The 21,696-nt window shown below is 40.6% G+C and overlaps 1 protein-coding gene across 2 annotated transcripts in view; it reads left to right on the top strand.

The window, feature by feature from the left end:
• Positions 1-21,696, top strand: part of LOC119732433 (cGMP-dependent protein kinase 1-like) — a 45,234-nt gene that overhangs the window by 2,827 nt on the left and 20,711 nt on the right. For both annotated transcript variants that reach the window (XM_038205951.1, XM_038205950.1), the window contains exons 2-4: positions 4,480-4,613; positions 16,761-16,875; positions 17,362-18,521. In XM_038205951.1, the coding sequence (XP_038061879.1) occupies positions 17,980-18,521 (542 nt within the window). In that variant the 5' untranslated portion in view covers positions 4,480-4,613; positions 16,761-16,875; positions 17,362-17,979. The remainder of the gene's footprint in view (positions 1-4,479; positions 4,614-16,760; positions 16,876-17,361; positions 18,522-21,696) is intronic.

The following is a 21,696-nucleotide window of genomic DNA, read 5'->3' as shown; positions in this document are numbered from 1 at the left end:
AGGCTTTTTCCCTCTTGAAAATAACTTTCGATGATTTGCGAAGCAGTACATGTATACATGGATACCGTTGAAGTGGCAAATTTGGACTTCAGGAAATAAGGTATACACTGGGTGTATTGTGCATGTCTTATTAGACTACTGGATGGAACAGTGACAAGCCACACGTGAGAACTGGAGTCCAAATAACGTAAACGAGAACATATTTCGTCTGGAGTCGACATTTTAGATGACACCAGTTAAACTGAATCAATTCCCTCTCCATATAAGATACATATAGTCTTGAGTATCACCCGTTGTCAAACGGAGCCCTCTCCGTATCCAACGTCTGATATAATATCATGAGCAATGCAAATTTTGTGCGACCCTGCGCGCCAGCCAATCGGAGTCGACATTAAACAAAAATGTGACGTCATTTCGATCAGAAAGGTGGACTTGGCTGTTGATTGGTCAATTTAGCTAACATGCTTTTTGTAATACAACAACGGGTTACGGAAGACCCGATACAGGGCGCCCGCTGAATGGTGAGAATCTCGATCAAGTGTAATCACCGAATCTGCTCGTTATTCCATATGCTCAAAGATATACCCTGCATTCCTCAAATTCTTGTGTGCTGGTCAAATCCCAAAGATTGATATTAGAGACTTGAGATTCATTGTGTAGCATCGCAAAGGAAACAGGAGATATTTTTTTGTATCGGTTTTCAGGTTTGGAGCTCATCCCTGCGATTTTCCAAAACTCACCAATTTCGTTAGAATTTCTATATAACTCTAACATTTCACTTCCACAGGCGAATTGGAAATCCATACCGAAAAAGTATACTGGATATAAATCCCATCCCCGGGAGGTATAGTATAATATGTCGGTCTGTGAAAGCTCGGTGAAAGCAATCCAACAGAGATTCGCTTTACGGAATGATACTTTAATATTACATAAACATGTAGTTGCTGAACAGATGTCGTGCATATCTTCACTCAGGCAGTCTTTATACGGAGAATGTTGAGCCTCGTTCGCCTACCTTTTTTTTTCTAACATAGTGACATTTTCATGTACCTCAGATGTTGAGATTTTTAGAAATCGAACCAAGATTAAAAAAAAAAAAAGCACTGCACAGATTGAAGTCAATCCGCCTCGAAGAAATTGTCACCGAGTAACATTTTATAGGTGCCGTACTATCCCTGACAATGACTAGTGAAGAACTCATTCCGACTAGAATCAAGCCTATGAATAGGACGAGACATGGATAAACAACGTAGATCCGTGCATGCACCTACATTCAGCAAGCCTATATGATAAATGACACTTTTGAGAATATGTCAAAAACATATCATGGTTTTTATCGAGTTTTCTTATTAGTTTCTCATATGTTCTACCACATTGGTTGGGATGATATAGAGATTGCCCTATGTACTCTGTCAGCCCATGTCATTTTTAATTCATTATTTACCTTCGGGAATACAGTAAGTAGAACGCATTGTGTACAGTCACAATGCATTATGTATACCAAAACCGTCATACGCGGTACTGAAAGTACAAACGCATTCGTCCGTTTCCGTATCAATAGCCGATACACTTTTAATTATGCATTGACCAGACATGTTGTTGTTGCACACCAGAGCGCAAATTAAATTTCACTTCAAACCGAAACTACGGATAAATCTTTTAACCGACATTATTTTTTGATTACCAACGAAGTCCATAAAATAAGTATTTCGAAACAAAGTACCTGTATGCAGTGTGTCACAACAAGACGGGCTGTCGGTAGGAATTTTCTGTCCACTTTTTATGTGGGTAGGAATATATTGGCATTATAATAAGTTATTAAAAAACCTAATAACCCGCAAAAGCTATACTTGCTATCGGTGTGTTTGTTTAGGTGAACTGGTCCATTTACGTTTTTTATTGGTCCATTTATGCAGAATAATTATATTAAGTGTATGATATGAAGATAAAAGCAATTCAATTATGTTCCATCTGTTCCGAACTTGGTATGTACCTAAACCGGGACTCCATTATGTGTCACGGAGTCATTACAAACAGCCGAAACAGCTGTGTTTGTCTACGTGACACACACATTTCTATTTTGTAGGTGTATTGGTCCGTTTACCTTTGTTATTTGTCCATGTGTGCGAAATATTCGTCAATTATAATGGTATGATATGAAGATGAAATGAATTAGTACCTCCAAGGTAGTACCTCCATGAGCCAACCAAGTCGATTTTCCCTATTTATAGAGCCACCCATCCCAGAACCCTTGAAATTCTTTTCCCCTGAAAATGCACGTTTTTGTAAACTGCTTATTGTCTCTCAAATACTGCATGCATTTCACGAGCTAGACGCACAATGAATGACCCCTCGCTTTCCCAGCACAAATCTAATTAGTTGATCATTCTCATTTCAAAGCCACTCTATAAACAACGTGGGCCACATCAAGGAACACTCAAGGATTGTTGCAAATTATGACACGGAGTGGCCATTTATTAACTCAGTTCTTTCAAGTCGATAAGACACTCAGTAATATAGTTTCAGTAACTCGATTAGAACGATCACCTGTTGGTTCGTTGCTCAAAGGGCTTTCAACACAGCTTGATTTCCTAAAGGCATTAGGATCATTAGATTTTCATGCATTTGTTCGTTTCCAATAATAACACCATTCAAAATCCAAAGGAGAATATTCAAAACCTACCCTGGTGAAGTATCAGCACAGTTGATATTACGCTTTCAGAGAAAATAGTGTTGTTAGTCTCTCACGACCTATGACGTAGGGGTTAACTTGATTTGAATATCCGACATGGCTACTTATAAGACTACTTCAAAACACTGATCTCGTGTAAAAAAATCTGAATCGCTCATTGGCTGTTAGAAGTGAAATCGCCGTCCGCCATATTAGAAAAATATTGTTTTTTAATTGACATGTTCACTTTTTTACTCAACATTTTATTTGTTCTTATTTAAAAAAGTAATTTTTTTGAATATATTTAAATAGCAACAAGATATATTTGATATCAATTTTCTGCCAGAAAAAAAATGTACACTTTTTCAGACGAAGATTTCTCAAAATTAGGGAGACAATTTCCAATTTAAACACAAACACATTTATTTCCTCTTCATGGCAGAAATGAAAAATAATACAAGTTTTGAAAAAAGATAATTTGTATTGAATAAGATAATTTGTAAACTATTTTGGGGCCACCCTGTATAACACATTTGTTATTAATCGATCTTTGTATATCTCAAGACATGTACATGTATATCTTTACGTTTCGCCCCTGTTGCCCTTCATGTTCTTCAGATATTTGAATGGGAAAAAAAAAGAAATCTCGTGTAGAAATAATTGGCATGTGAAAATGAAACTATATGTTTCAACACAAGCACTGTTGTGTCTGTGTGTGACCTTGGCGTTGTTTTTCTCGCGTGATTGTCCAATGCCATTCAACCGTTGTAGTACTGCATCAAAGCCGTTTTACATCAACAGGCGTTGTCGTTGAAGTCACGAAGCACCCAGGAAATGACCTTTTATTATACATGTATATGAAAAATATACCCAACCCATAATGGTGTCTATGTGTAGGTCGAGGTATGGCATGCATGCTACATGAACTCTGCTTAATTGGGATATAATGTATAAAAGTTACAATTTACAATAAATAATACAATAAAAGTTACTGTTTATGTATCACTTGCCCGTAATGCTGCACCGCAGTGGAGATACATTGTATTTGCAAATCACCTATGCTTTTGATAGACATTTTGATTCCTCTTGGGAAATTCATTTTAAAGTCTTGAAGAAATGTCCTTGTTCTTTTAAGACTCTTGCGAACAAAGTTATATGTGCAAGCCAGAGCTGAGTAAAGTCCTTTAAATTTCTATTTTTTTCCCTCTAAATCATGTATATTTTTCCAATCTGAGTCCTAACCTGCTTTAACGTATGTAGTAATTTAAGAAAAATTAAATGGAGGTTATTAATGGACATTTTAATAATCGATTCTTTGAAAAGTGGTTTTGTTTCCTTCAATCCACGATGTTTTAGCGTGATAATCATTGCGACTTTTTTCTGTGTTCTCTTTAATTGGTCATGATTATTCTCTGCAATCGGCAACGAGGCAATTGTCATTAGGCTTTTTACGCGAGTATGTCCAGCGTCATTTATAATAAGAGAGAAAGCGAGAGAGAGCGAGAGGAAAACAATTAAACAATGAAGACAAATGGGGCGGAAGGGGTATCAATTTTCTCCAACAAAATGCCGCCTCACCGGTGCTACTGTGCCACATTAACAATAACCATGATGTTTTATTAGTCCGCAATTTTTATGCAAATGAGCACGCTGAGGCAACCAATAATGAGAGCGCTTGTACGCACGCGCGTATATGCACGTACGCGCACTCACTGTTGCAAGCCGTATGGGGAATATTGCATTCCACAAATCCGACTGCCTTTTCTACTTAAATTCTACGGTCTGATGTGTGCCTTGTTGCTTTGCAGATAGCAGGAGCAAAAAGGACAAGCCGAACTAGGAGAAATCTGTGCCGATCATCGCACGCTCAGCTGTTGAAATTTCACGGTGGGTCGGTGACGACTGGTGTTTTTTTGGCGGGAAGGTTGCACACATGCCCAAGGTGAGTTTTGAAGAAGAAAAAAAATCACATCGCCACACTGTGGCCTTTTCAATGTATTTCTTGGTATCAAAATCATTGACCGCGTGCTCATGTTTCCAATTTGCTGTATATTGATTTCTACAAATTGGCGGGAAAAGGATTAACTTTATATACGAATTGCACAGATTGTCAAAGTGAGTTGCCGGAAGCATTAACTTATTGTCATTCTTCGCTGCTTGATAGAATTACGACAAAATGACTCGGCTATTATCTACAGCGCACTTGTTGATGATGATGTTAATGTTTGGTGTAATATAATACGCACTTCGTGTCGAAGATAAAGAACAATTTCGGTATGAAACCAGTAGGCTTATCGGTCATCTGATGTTGCTGTGTAAGGAAAGAATGTTGCAACCTGACGCTGCTTTTTCTTCATATATCATCTCGATGAAGGTCGGTCATTGCTAAACTATGATGACGATGAGACATGAATCTGGGACTGAAACACATTTTCAATTTTGTTAGGAAATGCTTAGAAAATGTTCTTGACTCTCCATAGACTTTGTACACAACCGCTAAAGTAGCGTCAGGTTGCAACATTCTTTCCAAGTGTAATAATAGTTTAGTAAAAAAAATTATAAGACTTTCAGTTTCAAAAAGGTAACTTGGCCACCGAAAGGTTTTATTTCTGTCCCGTCATGGTATCTCTGACTAAGCTTTTTCAACCGCGGGCTAACAAAACATATAGGTAACAGCGATGTGTTGAGTTCCCCGTTCAACAGCCTGCAATTTTTGTAAACAAGTGCGACGTGGTCGAACGCCTATAAGCCTACACAATTGGAATTCGTAATGGTTTGTAAGTCTGGCATTAATACAGCAAGAATTTACGAGACAACATGTGCTTGCAATGATCACTGTAACATTGAGGATGTAAAAGAGGATTTTGTAGGATTCCGAAGTCTTCTACCAAAACGGGGAGTGGTGGTCGACATTTACTAACTCACACGTTCATTGGCAAAAACTTTTTTCGATCATTCATTAATCATATCAAAATCTTGTAGACGCTGTTCGAAAGCTTTGTGCGGAAAATTTGATGCCTCGTCAAATTCAGATTGCCTCAAAGTCAACGCACCGGAAGGAATCCCAATTCCGGTTGCCATAGTAACGAGTCCTGTCTCCCAACACGCGAGTTTAAGTTCTTCCCTCAAACAAAAACATTGCATAATTATTGCCAGACTGAATTCCTACTTTTCTTATGCTATATACGTTTCTTCAAGATGCGATCAGCTTTGAAAAAAAAGCAAGCGGATGTAGCCAGTTGGGTATCAAACCTTATTAGCGTAAATCTTCGAGAGGATTTCGAGCTGGGCCATAACTCATGCTCTTCAACGTCAAGAAAATAATTGGCAATAAACCTACAAATGTCAATGCAAGGATGGTAATAAGCTAATATCTAGACAGATGTTTAGACATCATTTAAAAGACTCTTGCTTTGTCTAATGAGGACTAACTCAGTGCCGTGTTGCTCATGAATGACATGACCGTTGTGAATCAGGATTTGTTTTAAATAAAACAATTATTTTTAGCCGAAAGTTAAATGGGACGTTTGCCTCAAAATTTAGTTTAATGTATAATACTAGCGACGGCCAACTTGTGAACTTGATAAACTGGTTCAAGTTGAATTTTCCACAAGCGTAACATGTAGGATAGCAAATATTTGTAAAACAGGTTACCAGCCAAAATATCATGCAGTGTACAGTGTACATTTCCTATGACTGGTACTCGGCTGATTTGTTAATTAACATATAAGTTTGCTCAGCAAGCATTCTCTTCGAGTTTATTTACGCAGCTATATCCTGATTCCGTTACACGTGTTGCCAGTTGCAATATTTTTTTTTCTAAATAAGTGGAAAACATACAAAACGAAAATTAATATTTTTTTTCGAACTATTTCAGCCATGAGTTGAATACGAAATGTTTTTTTTGTTTAATTACACGCGTAGCTGGACATTTTTGACAATGACGAAGTGCCAGCTGAAATAATATTTCATTTTGAAACGAACAAAATTTCCTCCCTTGTGATTTTAGCAGACGTTGCGGTGTCGTTAATTAATTTCTGCAGCATGCAGAATTACGCGTTGAACAAAAAAAACTTGAAGCGAGAAAAGAAAACTCTGCGCAAAGTGACAAGTTATCTTGACAACTGGCAAGAGATGCTATATACGATAACATCTCTTCGGTGACATGTGTGTGTGTTTAAGAATGTGAGTTCATACTTAAAGCAGAGTGCGCGGAATCTTGCTCTGTGCCTTGAGCGATGGGGATCTTCCCGTTCTGTCTTTTGCTGCATCCTTTCGAGACGTTAATGCAACTCGTGGGCAGTTTGTTGTCGCGATTAAAGGACTCTAAATAACTGCTAAACCGTACCTTTACTGGTCTTTTGAGAATTGTTGCTCGTTTCTGAATCGTGCATATTCAGATGATGAGCAAGATTACCCCCTCCCCCCGGTCGGCCGTGCTTTATAGTGTTTGGCACCAAGTAAAAGCGTTCTGTCGTCATTAGCATTTTCTCGCTCGGCAGAAGAATATGAAGTATTTCATTACATCATGTTTTTTATTACATCCGAAGTCGATATAGTTTTTTATGCAGTCCTTGAGTCAAATTGGTTGTCTAAAAAATTATATGAAAAGACATAATAAAGGAAAATACGTTTGCTTTATTCTACAGTTCACGTTCCTAGATATCTTGAAAGATTGCATGACTAAAGTCAAATCAAAACTAGGAAATCTCCAACTGGAAAGATTTTAGTCGTCTGTCTTAACACACGTGTACCTTGGGCGAATCAATTGCCGTGGAATTTCTCAACCGGCAGCTTTGGCCCAGAATGCATTCATTAATTGTTCAAATTTGACCGGAGACACGCCAGCACGTGCCGTTAAAGTTCAGTTCAAACAGTACAACTCAACACTCCTGGCTCATCGTCGACGCTGATTGACCAGGTATGGAACGCCCAAGGGGAAAACAAGCTACCGCATCATTTGTAAATGATTGGTTTGAGAGATGTTGTGGCGTTATTTCGCACGTCTCTCTGATCCCCGAGGTGTTTCGATTTTTGTTGTTTTTCGTTTCCCAGAGGAGAATCAGAGAAACTCATCATGCAAGGCTTGTTTCAGCGATTGGGCAAAACAATAAATTTGTAGCACCTCACGAAACGGTAACAAAATTGAATCAATTCAGTCTGTTTTTACCCCTGACTGCGAAAGACAGTTTTTTTGTTCCATGAAATCGAAGAAACGGGAGATAGATCTCACATCGCCTCAGGCTCTTCCTCTTCTACTGCCGTTTCCATGACAACCGAAACGACTAATCTCCCTAAAACGCGACGGATGTCAATGACTGTATAGGGATTCCTATAAAAGAAACTGACAGCGGACAGTGTATCGTTACACTGTCGACGCTGATAAAAGCTATTATTACAGACCCAAACTCCGATTTAAAAGATGTGGTGGGAAAAAAATCACTCTACTTCTAATTTTTGTATTTTTGACATTTTGATAGAAAACAAAACAAGGTAATCCTAGCTGATCCAGTAAAATGACTACTTACTGAATTATTTTTATTGTCTACACAATGGCTCGAATTAAACCAATTTATTGGCGTTACGGCGTAATCCTTTTCGATAGCACTGCCCGGCTCCCGAGTGACTGTCGGTGAGTAAGTAGTGGAGTCAGTCAGTCAGTCAAACAGGTATTTGTTAAAAACCACATGCCATTCTGGTCTCAATTCGGCTCTTTATGAGGGGCCAAAAACTGTCCTTCGTTTCAGTTAATAAAGCCACTGTCGAAACAAAAATGTTGGATGACAGGAAGCCCGTTTCGGAATTTCTATTTTTTTAACCTTACGGCTCCGCTTAAAAAAAAAAGGAAAACTGTAATTTACTGTGACATTCGCGATGTGGCGGTCCCTTTTAATTTAAAATTTTTATTAAAATGCGACAAGAGCCCCTGCCATTGATGGTTGGCCAACCATGCATAACTGTTCGTATTGAACGGCCTGTTTCTATATTAAAACCCATTGACTTATCATCCGTAAGGTACCAGACGATCGGTGAGTTTATTTTCCCTTCTTTTCTTTTTTTTAAATTGGAAGTCCATTAGCGATTAGTGCATTAATGGCGGATATAGGCTGTCAACCACACGACAGAATCAGTCAACATAGCGAGCCAGTAGCGTGGTACTCATTCCGAGACCGGGTTGTTTTTGGTCCATTGGGGATTGGCTAGGCCTAAAAGGTAAACATGGTGGCCTTTTTCCTAAAAGGCAAACATGGTGGCCTTTTTCAAGGGCTCAGGTAATAGAGATTGTATTATTATTATAATGTTTCAATCATTGCCATGCACCCTTTTTGCCCCAAACCCTCCTCCTGTTTGAACAGTCACATAGATACAATCAAAATTTCCATCCACTTCCCCTGCCATACCTTTTACACCAGCGGCTAGTCGCCGTCAATCAGATCATATTTCCACAAAGCACTCTGACTAGTCAAATTCAGTCATCGGACAAAAGCAGGGAACTGGTAGGAACAGTTGTCTTATCAATCACTTACAGTCAAAGCATAGCTGTCAAGATACATAAACAGTCACAGCCAGCCCATCCTGCTTAATGTAGGCTGGGAGCTCTTAACTGTTGAAAACAGTCACTTGATTGATTTTGACTGAAAGGACAACTTTGCACAGAATGTATGTTAACATAGGAGGGTTAACCATTATTTTGTATTTATATTTTCAATCTTCGTAATGCGTATTTTTAAAAATCTTCCAGAGGTCTCTACTTTTTGGTTTTGTGCTAATGCCCATTCCATTTTGATCATGAGATAAGCCGAATTATTATGTGGCAGCAAATAATTCGATTTTTTTAAGACTTAAATCAATAAGTAAACGTCGGTGTTTGTTTTTTGTTCAATACCTTATTGAAATGTGACAAACTTTTATATTGCTAGGAAAATAGCAATTGAAAAAACAAATCGAGGTGAAGTTAATTTACTTGTAAATTCAAAAACTTTTTTGATAAACAAAATGGCGCCTTTATATTATACGCTCTCCAATTTGCTTGAAATATTACGACCTGTTATGCTCCGAGTTCAGCTAAGCAGACCTATAGCCCAGTACATTGACGAGATTAGGTTTGACATTCAATTCCGCAAAGACTCGTAACACCCCCTCCCAGTGAAACAAATCGTTATGAGGCAGAAACACAGAAACAAAATGCCGCAGCACCCTAGAGTTTTCACGAGACATATGTTCGAGCGGCCTGTGACATGAAAAGGCGGCATTAAGGCCTGATTTCCTTCCGCCCCACGGTGCGTCATGACCACCCCTCACCGTCCCAAAGTCCCCGCTCGAGCTCCGCAAATACCACTGCTCTTTTGAGCCCGGAACCGAAGTCGACAAGCGAAATCGACGGCGCAGAATTTCCTCCTGTCCCACCTCAAAATTTGGCCCGATCGCGAGGCGCGGCACAAACAAATAGAGTGCACTGTACACAAAATCCCAGTGCGATGTCCAAGTAACATCGCTTGACTCAGATACACGTAATCTGAAATGTCACTTGGGGAGAGAACGAGCAGTGTACCGCTCAGCTCACAGCGGAATTACCATTAGGTTGTTTTTTATTTTGACAGAGAAGAGTTTCTTGTCATCCCTTTCGTAATGCTGCTAATACATCGTGGCACATTGCAGACTCTAAAAGCAGAGGTTCCCAAGTTGATCGTAAAAGGGCTGGCGGCATTTTCTTTAAGTACAGCTCCCGATCTACACGACTTTGTAATCCCACAGATTGTAAGACTTTTTTTCTTTATGTGCATGTATGCGTCGAAACTTTCCAACAAAAGCGTGCGCATGCGTGCAGCCTGTCTATGCTTGAGTAAGAATTTAGTCGTGAACTACACCAATTCCCAAGGAGGATTTGAGATGTGACATCTTTTTCATCGACTTTTAATCGAAAATCTTTTTCATCGAATGTTGTTGAATATGCAACGATCTTCCATGTTTGTTCAGCGATAAAGTTGACACTTATTACAACTCATCTCTTTCCCCAAATGAGACGTATCGTTTTGCCCCATCGTACGTGCGCTCCTTCGTGTAAAACGCCTGGCCTTCATAGATTACAACCAAACGACTGTTGCATGATTGCAGTCCCGCCCGTCCCAGTCGCTCCGCGTCGTTTTCGATACGAAACATTCGTTTGTAAATTAACCGGAGCTCCTCCGTTTGAGTGCATCGCGTGTTATTCCTGTAAATATTGAACCCGCTAGACTTTTTTTGACGAAGCGATCAGAGCTTGAAATTAAACGTCAAGTTTATTTGGGGTGCAGTATCCCGCAGCTGCGACATCTGCCTTCGGTCTTGGTCTTATTTATACTGGATACTTGATATTTTCTCCGGGTATCAATTTTGTTTTCCGTTTTCTGCTCGGGGCATATTAGATAGGTCATGCTGATTGGATTAACTTTTCCGCCAATTTTGTAAGAGCTTAAAACGTAAGTTTGTGAATACGAACTTCGGGGCAGGGGGATTTTTGACATTTTAATCAAATTCCATGTACTGAGTAATTTTGTCTGTATTTGTGTAATCGCATTGGGGACAATGGTTGATCCTATGGGAATTACTGATTGTCATTGGACGTCTCAACCCCACATGGTCACATTTACTTACAATTTGATATACGTTACCGTAATACAGAAAGTCATCAGCAGACATTTAATTGTGTATGTAATTCGGCTGCTGCCGTGCACAACAATAATTGGAAAACATAACTTAAAGGGGGAGTCCAAAGCATACATAGCAAATACACCATCACTCTGAACTGAATAGAACTACGGACGCTTTCTTGGTTTGATTTTGTTTGTAGTGTTTTATTTTTAAGTCTACGATCTGCTGCTCGTTATCCAAACAACTGAGGGCGCTGCTGCTGTGACGTCACCCAAGACACTCTTACATTACAGGTCAGGGGTCTCTCTAGAAGATCTTAGTACTAAATTATGGAGTTAAATATCAGGGGAACAATGTACAAAAAAAATACCGTACATATGTTTTTTTGTTTTTTTTGTCACAAGGTCCTTGGAGATGAGTTTATTTATTCTTTTATAGCATTTATATGCTTGGCTGACGCTACGTAAAAACCCCAATATTTTGTACACCGACTAGGCCTACACAATTTCGAATCGTGTTACTTCATTAACGTTCGTAATTAGAGTGTGTTATAACGCCACTTTTTCTTTTACCTGGAAGCGTGTGTTCGCAGATGATGGTTCCTTGTTATGAATGTTATCAACTCGTAACATTTTTTCCGAACTTGTAGCGAGTCTTTTTGATGTGCGTGACTGGGGGAAGACGCTCAAGTTACCATTTAGATTGCTTTTCACACTTTTCCGTGTGCCTCGCGTTTGTGTAATTCATCTTGCAATCTCGTCCTCGCTTCTTCCCTTTTCCCCAGCTGGCAGGCCTGAGCTTTTTGCAAGATTAGATCGTCTCCCTTTTTTATATCGAAAATGAAGGAACAGTCACGAGTTGCTCCGAGTCTGTCAACATTTCGCGCGTATCAAATGGCAGTAACGGGCGGTTACGCGATCTTCCCGCATCGCAGGTGAATGACATTTAAACATGATACCTTGGGAATTGTGGAATAGGATAACCTTATTTCACAACAAGCTGAGGTCCAATTTCGGATTCAAACTTTGGAAATCGTTGGATAATGAAAAAAAAACAAGACTTGCCTAGTCGAGCTAAACGTGGACTTCCCAGTTTAGGATATTAGCACTCAGTACCGTACGTCAATCTGTCAGTCAGTCGGTGACTCGGGGAGTCAGTCAGTCAGTGTTAGTCGAAAGTCAGTGACTCAGAAAATCAGAGGACAAAAGGCTTGCTCTTCGGATCCAGCAAAAAGCAGATTGAAGTGATTGTGAAACCTATATGCTAGTGCAATGATTCTCTTAATTTCTTTAAAAAAAAATTGCACGTCGTTAAGAAATTGAGATTTCCACTTTTACAACTCGTCGCAGAGCTGACAAACCGACGAATAAGCGAAAACCTTGTTTGGAGTAATTCGCGTTTGAAGTTGGGCACTTCTCCGGGCGCCGTTTTTTACCCTTAATGTTTCGATAAAAAAACTGTTAGTATATATTCTGAATAAAATATGAAACTAAGTATCCACCAGGTCACTTATTTAATCAGAGAAGTTGTGCGATATGATTTTATTTGATCGTAAACGCATTCGTCAGTTTGTCAAATTACATTAATCTGCAAAATACGGTTGTTCTTCACACTGTTTGTATGCTATTCGTCAGTTTGTCGGATCGCGCGTGCACGCACGCGCAATCCGACAAACTGACGAATAACATTCGTTGGTACTTTGAACGCACGCCTTACATAAGCTGGCTACCAGCGAAATGTTTGTATGCTATTCGTCAGTTTGTCGGATTGCGCGTGCACGCACGCGCAATCCGACAAACTGACGAATAACATTCGTTGGTACTTGGAACGCACACCTTACATAAGCTGGTTACCAGCGAAATTTTGTATTCGTCACTATGTCAAATTATGGATTTGTTTTTGTGAGTGATTCGCCACAAGGGGGGCTCTGAATCTCAAAATCCAGACAAATATTAAGAATTTTGGCATAAATACTTGAAAGAGCAACCTTCATAAAGCCTAAAAATAACGAAAAATCGAAATCGCCAAAATGGTCGATTCGCCGGTTTGTCAGCTCTGCGACGAACTGTTCGTGTGGAACTGCATCAGCCCAACATCTAAAATTCATTTGGTTATAGTTTGTAAAACTTCGAATTCTGCGATGCAAGAAGGTTCAAATGCCGGATTTGTACTCGTGGAATATTTACACGTACACCATGTTTGTTTTCGTCATACCTAGCTTTACTTTAACACATCTTCTTGAATAAACCCCTCTTCATATTTCTTGAAGACTGAGACTCGAATTCAATGAGAGGGCCCTCTCGATTTTTTTGTCCCCTCACTATCCAACACAATAATGTAACAGTACCCGAGGCGTGACGAGATCGAAGAGCACTTCGCGTGTCACTCGGACGCCTGTGGTACTCAAGCCAGCATCCCTACCCCCAGCGGATCAAAACACACGGCCCAGGGTTCTCAAGTACCTCACGTTGCTGGCACTTCGCCGGTCATGCCTTCACAAAACGAGAGGGACTTCGTGCGTTCGTCGTGCGTAGGCGGGACAACAAAAGTAGAAAGGCTTCAAAAGATTCCAAGGAATTTGATTCAATTCGATTCTAAGACTCCAGATGCTTGAACTGAGCAGTGCCTAAATATCAAGTATCCTCGCCTTCAAAGGGAGGGAAATCCATAAGGAAGTAAATATAGCTTATTTGTTTACTAGTATATTTAGTAATGTTGTACGTAATGCTTATTACCATCTGATGTTGTGCATTTTTAATAAGAGCGAGATATGGGTGTACCATGCATGTAGTCTTTATTCAAACCGCGTATGTGTTAGATTTAAATTGCAGTCTACGCATGATAATTTTTGCCTCATTTACTTGAACGGTGTGGAGACCTGTTGCAAAGCATGGACTTTTGAGGAAAAAAATACATCTCTTAATTGACCGCTCAAAATGTTAACGCACGGACAGATCGGACTAACTTAATTGTTTGGCTGGGGAATTTCAGCAGATACAAGACAGCTTGACCTGTAGGTATCAGGTAACTATTGCACATCCAACCTACGAAAGTACAAATCAATCAAGTGAATAATCAAATAAACTTAATGGTTCGACAAAAGTGCAATTCGTTTGAGTTCGTTCCTTTTTTTAATGACCGAACTTATCGACCGTGATTTTTACCGGGTTTTCCCCCGTGGGGAGAGCTTCATTATTTTCTCCTTGTGCCGGGGTGTACTTTTGCCACAAGATTGACGCGGATACATTATTGAGGGCGCTGTTCTATATTTACATTTGCCAACGTTACGGTTCGTACAGATGAGACTGACCGATCGATTGTGTCAGTGCCGCCAACGTTAACGTTGAGGACGTGAAAACCGAGCAATCTTCGGTTGGTACGTTCGTAGGGTGCTGCAAACGTTCGTACATTTACGTTCGCGTTAGTGAAACGCAGCTTTTAATACTGCTTTGCAAATTAAGTTATGTGCTAAGCGAAAATCCGCCGGGAACCAGTCAAGATAAGTTGTAACATTTTAAGCATTTTGGCTGGTAACCTGTTTCTGCTGAGGAAAGATTTTCTGTTTAGCATTCCATGAAAACGGCCCCAGGTGCCTTGCCGCTCGAAGCCACTTCATGTTCAGAGGAGGAAAGTAGTTGTTGCATTGAGTCGTCTCACGAGCGTTATCGTCGCATCTTTAGTCTTAGGGCGCCGGTACTGCCGTATCGCATCGTTTTATCGTCAGCATTTCAAGCTTCTTTGGCCGGATGCTAAGCCAACCAACCCATCTTAGTGATGAACAGCTGATGTCAGATTATATTCAGTTTGGAAGATATTTTCAAGTAGACAGTTTTCTTTGTACATTTCCATTCAACGTAATACGTGTTTTGGCAACACATTTGGTTTCTGAAACGCCCATTTAGAGATAGTTTGGTAATTTTCTTGTTATTGGGTTTTTGCAGTTATCTGTCGAGGTGGGACGTATTTCTGATGTTAACGTACAACTCTTTCGTCATTTAAGGGCACACACGCCTGGTGGTGCGGTAGTGTAATATTAATACTATAGCCTGAACGTGTTCTGCAGTTAGGGTGGGTGTGTACCCTAAAGATCCACGACATCAACTCAAAATAACTCAGATGATGCAGCCAAAAATAACCCCTCACAAAATGATCCAAAACCCCGAGAGTGCGAAGTAGAACCTCTGGCCAAATTCCTCGTAAATCCCCGCAAAATTCCTAGTTAAATTCCTGGTATGATCAAAATCATCCCCTACAAAATAAAATATAATCCAATAATTAGTTTCTTCTCCCGACTCTGAGCAGTAAATAAATCTCAAATACTATACCAAAACTTGTATTTCAACTCACCCAGACCGGACATGTGATTGCACTGTCTCAAGGCTCCGTGCGTATATGGGCCAGCTGACACCAGTGTATTAACCTAAATACAATGTACACGTGTGCAAATTAACGATACGCACCGTATAATGAAAATACCAATTACCGACCGAGAAGGTCAAAAACATACCGTGCGTTACTCATAAAAAGCGGTCAAAATCTCCCGAATACAAAAGAGTTCAAACTCTCATACTTGCACCAGTTCACTCTTGAATAAAACGCGGAGAAACCACTTACCCCGAACAGTCAATTCGTAGTGTGGAAACTCCTCAAAAGAGTGGAACAATTTCCGGCAAAAAAGTTTCCAACTTGTGTCAAGAAAACGTGGAGAGAGGACTAGTGCGCACGCGCGACTAGACTGGCCATGTCAACACACTCCTATGTAATTCTTCATAATAGGAATGTCATTAATAAAATTGTTTGTACACACCCAACGTTGGAGATCACCTGTCCATTCTTTGTTTATGTTATACAGTAAATACTTATATAAAATTATTACAATCCAAAAGATCAAACAAACTCTGTGAGAAAACCCATAGAGCGCACACCCCCTGCCGCCATGTTCGTAAGTGACTGCGTCATACACGCGCGCGCACCACTTATTACTAGCGCTCATTGGCTAAACACGCCACTTAATTCGCACTTCTTCCGGTTTCATTGCGGTTCAATCCGGTTCGTTAGTAAAAACGTCATACACGCGCGCACACCACTGATTACTAGCGCCCATTGGCTGCAAACGCTCGAACTGCGTTAACTTCCGGTTCAAATCGTGCAGAAAGTGCTGGAGGTGACGTCACACTAACGAACCGGATTGCTTACACCGTGTGCAGTACGCATGGTTAATGTGAAATGACGTCATATTTACAAACCGCATGGACTGCAGTGATTATCTTAAAGGTGTACTCCCCATGATGTGTATAATATATATAAAAGGGGAATTCTCAATACCCCTGCTGTCATGTTCACCAATATGTTTTAATTGATTGTCCTCTCCCCTTGTGACTGTACTTGTATTGATCGCTTTCTGTCCTAAAACAACCACTATGCATGGTAACGGAGCATTGAAACTTTCTTTTTGCAGCGGTTTTGAAGCACGCCCTCTGTTGATGCAGTTCCCGTGCAAGACCTATCTTAAAGGCGTATCTATTTTCGTGAAGCTGATTCAGATGTGACCCGAAAATTCTTCTTAAGCACAGGTAAAACCACTGCATATAACCACACACAAATCATAAATGACCCATTGGCCATAGCACTCTGTCGTTCCCCCCCCCCCGCCCCGCTCAAGACATGTCTCATCCAGGACCTGAACCCCCCCCCCTTCCCCCACTCTCCCCACCCCATCCCCCCCCCAAAAAAAAATTCCCTGTGCCATCCCTTGCTTACGTAGATTTTGCTGTTGGCAAAAATGAAATGAGCTTTGTGTTGTTTTAGCGGACGCCCATGGAGCGCCCACCCCCATAAGACCAGCCCCCCCCCACACACACACACCCCACACCCTCCCCCGCACCCCACACCCTTTAGACTAGACCCTAGTTACACGGCTTTGCTAAATCGGAGTGAATTTTGCCATTTTTTGTAACAAACTAGACAATATAACTGTATTTACAGGTACATTACTGATGCAATGACCAAAACGTACAGTCATTGAAGGGTTATCTTTTTGGTTTCTCTCTTTTGTGCAGGGATAAGGACAACGAAAACATACGAGAGTGCATACCTCCCGCTGTGATGTGTACTAAAAAGTAGGCCAGTTAAACGAACAGCACAAAAGTCAGACCCCGCGTGCAAATATCACTGACCTTGCTTTTTGTGATTTTTCGGTCTTTTTTGTATAACAATTGAATGCTCTTGCTCCAAGGGGCCCGCACACCCCGTCGCTTCGACCTGGTTTTCATTACACTTAAGGACCTGCATGATACCTTTATTCACCAAATGAGGAGATGAAACTACATTAAACTACAAACTACATGCAGTTGAAAAAACTGACAGAAATTTGTTAAAGGAAAACCTCTGAACAAGCTTGTATCAAAATCTGACTGAACCCAAACTATCCGACGTTGTCAAGCAACGCTGAATCGTTTACCCCACCCACACACAGTTCAATGAAGTACACAATTCAGGGTCATCGATACAAAACGATAAGCAGGCTTTGAAAAAAAAAAGAACATAATCTAAGTTGAGAAATTAAAAACTAAAATCGCTCAGGCGAAACCTTTACGCAAATCTCTGTTGTCGGGACTGACTAGTGCAGCCTTCACTGCCGTGACCTTATTAAATAGGGACCGGCAAATCCATTATTCATGTCGCCACCGAGCGAAGCCAAGCCCGCCGTGGCGAAAAAGCCTGCAGCCCGCGGCGGCGCTGCTCAGAGTCCATCAGCTACGGGAGGAGGACGGACGATGGGCAATGGAGCGGGTTCACAATCCCGGGCCTCCCCCGGTGCCGCCGGCAGGTCGCAGAACGGGAAGGGGAAAGAAGACACGGAGGTGCTCAAACTCCGGGCCAAAGTGGCCCAGCTGACGCTGGATATCCGGGATAAAGATGCCGATCTGGAGTCGGTCAGGAAGGAGATGAGGTCCCGCGACGAGCTCATGAAGGAGCGGGACCAGGAGATAGGGAAGCTGCGGGAAGAAGTGCACAAACTCCGGTCTGTGCTTCAGCAGCGGACCCTGCAAGATGTGGTACGCCCGGACATCTTGTCCACCATCCAGGAGGAACGGGGCATGGCCGGGGGCAACAAAGACCGGAACAAGAAACAAGGGGTGTCTGGCGAGAGTGGCATCCAGAACAACGTGTCATCGGCAGCTGATAATACCTTGCAGAGATACGAGAAAGACTTCAAGTAAGTGATCATCAATTCAGATGATAACACTGGAATATGAAAAAGCTTGTGTATGAGTGGAAGATTTGTGGGGGATCAAAATGGGAGTTTGGGTTGAATTTCTTGGGGGAAAAATGCATGATGAAAACGTCTAGACTTGTCATAGCTTATATATTGTCAATCTTAGGCAAATCTGCTGAAATATTTCTTTTACCTGAGACAAAGCATGAATTTATGTTTAAACCTGTATTCATTTCAATCAAAGGAATGATTATATCAAGTACATGTACATCCCTATTAATGAACATGCGTCCAGCAATATACGTTTTCATCGTTGACTGTGTGTAAACTAATATGAAGGATATCTTCTGCCATTGTTCCATGTACAAAAAATCATCACATGTCAATGGCCAATTCGTGCACAATAGTGATTACTAAAATGATATACACAGATTGCACAGCCTTGATATAAGTGTTTACCTATGATAACAAAATTGCATAATAAAACCACACACAAACACGAATATGTTGACATGCCCATAGCCTTGCGCAGATTCACGCCACACACAATTTGCCACAAACGCAGATACATGTATTTGTTTTCCATTGCGTTACTTACTGTCACTTTTGCAGTTTCTAGAAGGCTAACATCTTTTGTAACTTTCAGTAGTCCTAGTTGTTTGTCAAGATGAGATTGATACATGCGGGTTAAAGCTGCATTATGGCAAGCTGATTTTGCTCTAATGCTTGAAACCGGTTTGGAGTAGCGCCATTAATGCGCGTTCCCATGGATACCATTTATTGCTATGATAATCAGACAAATGGAAATTGATCTTTCATTACGGGACAACACGAAATGTGAAGGTAATATGGGGATGATACGAGAATTTCAGGCGATAAATCTCATGATATAGGAATATTAATTTTTGAAATTGCAGGTTTTTAAGAAGCTGAGATTTTGGCTACACATGGATGAAACAGTTAAAATTGGTTCATTAAAAAATCGCTCCAGTTTTTTAGTTTTTGTCTTATGTGTTTTGGGTTTTTTTTGGGGGGGGGGGAGGGTTCCTCTGGCTTATCAATTTCAGCGTCATTACATTGACCTAGCTAGGCCTGCTTATTATACTGAAAAACATTGTGTGTAAGGAGATTCCTTTCGTCAGAGTGAAACCATGAAAAGTTAAAGGGCATTATTATCTCATGTATAGACGTAACCAGATTCATGGCATTATCATGTAGGTTTTCTCTTTTGCATCGTCGTTGTTTAATTGGGCTTCAACATTATTCGGACATGTTTGTGATTTGTTGCGATGACGCGAGTGATTATAATAATCTTACCATGATTCTAGACAAATATTCTTGTGGGTTTATGACCCTTGATAACAGATCATAATGGTGGACTGTAAACGTTTGTGGCTTACAACGTGACACCAGGTAGCTATGTTCCACATGATATTAATCATGTATTGCTATTGTTTTGTTTTTAATCCCAATATATTATCATAATAATGGCAGTGATGTATGTTTTATTATGCTATATCTCCAAATGCTGCACTGTGCATGTGATGTCAAAGACGGGTTTTGTACTTACTCTCGAGGTTGCAAGCAGGAAATGATGGATTTTAATTGGACACAAAAGACTCGAGTCTCGTGTAAAATTTGCAGATGGGTCATGTAGCGAGTAACCTATGGTAGCAGCCGATAGCACGACATGACAGGTAGACAGGTGAAATGTCCCATTTGTACAAATTGTGCCCATTAATATGTGATCTTTCTCTACAGTGCGCTTGATATAAAGTCCCGAGACTGTTACTGCTAAATTCCACCTTGAATCAGAAGATGGTGAATTAAAGTGACATTCTTTTTATCTTGTATAGCAATCGTTTGAAGAGGAGAAAAAAATTATGAGGAACGGGACTGTTTGCTCTGCACATGTAGCGTACAATATCGGATAGCCTTCAAAGTGTACTCCAGGTTGGGCTATGTCAGGAGGGTTACTGGTCGATATTCTGAACGTTAAAAACGTCAAACGCTAAATGGACCGGCCCGCCATCCAGACTAGACCTGTCAATATGGCACGTTATTGGATGGCATGTAATAGTCTTCCTATTGCTCACTAACATAACTCATACAGCAAAGGGCAGATAATGGATAATGTAAACAAGCCCGTGCTTGCCCAGTCGAGCTAGACCTGAACTTCTCAGTTAATACTCGGGGAGTCAGTCATCAGTTGTCAGTTCTTTTCTCTATGCATAACTCAATAGCGAGGTATTTTTCTCTGTTTTTAAGGCACCCTGGTAAGAAAAATTTGCTTTTGGTGATAAGAATAAACTGGTGACAAGCATGTTAATGAAGAAATGTCGACAGAAAATTGGGATTGAAATGTAGAAACACAGTTGCATATACGGTGAAACGTTTTTTGGCAAAATTTGTATTTCCCTATATATGCATCCCCACCTAACAAGTCCGGTTTCACTTTGACATTCAGCACAAAAAAAAAGGCAATTCGATTCGATAATTACAAACCCAGCTGTTGTTAATACTTTTCCTATCTGCAAAATGAGATGGGGGAAATATTTCTAAGAATATACATCTTTCATTTGGAGGGACATCTTGTATTCACTCTATATAGGGCGTGTATCATTAGCAACACTAATCAGCACTATTTTGCGGTGAGTCATGTAGGCTAAAGCGTACGACTTGGGGGTCGTTGATGATTTCTTTTGTGATATTTGCCTGGTCACTAATTTTTGAGTTTCCGGCCACAGATTTCCCTTGATTGAAAGACAAATCACTGGGCTTAGTGTTGCACAGATGTGTCAATCTTTTGGCACCGTCTCTAAAAAGCGTGGATAGCACTTCTGCTTAATGAAAACATTGCAAGACATTGATGCATAAACAAGTGAGTCGGTCGGTGTCGGTCGGTGTCGATCGGGGTCGGTCGGTCGGTCGGTCAGTCGGTCAGTCAGTCAGTCAGTTAGTAGGTTAGTTAGTTAAACATGTACAAAGAGGACTGGCCCTCTGAGTACAGCAAAACTCATCCATTTCTGATTTGATAAAATACTCCATCATGTCGTTCCTTATTTCACAACCAATACAGCATTCGGCTCCTTTGCCTGTGCCGAGAAAGACAACCCTTTTCATTTCAAGACAAAAAAAGGAGCGCCGAGCAACAATGAAGGATTCTCATGCGTAG

The sequence above is a fragment of the Patiria miniata genome, unplaced genomic scaffold (genome assembly GCF_015706575.1).
Source record: "Patiria miniata isolate m_02_andy unplaced genomic scaffold, ASM1570657v1 HiC_scaffold_24, whole genome shotgun sequence".
NCBI lineage: Eukaryota > Metazoa > Echinodermata > Asteroidea > Valvatida > Asterinidae > Patiria > Patiria miniata.
The sequence above is the reverse complement of the archived record's forward strand: the minus strand, read 5'-3'. Positions and strand labels throughout refer to the sequence as shown.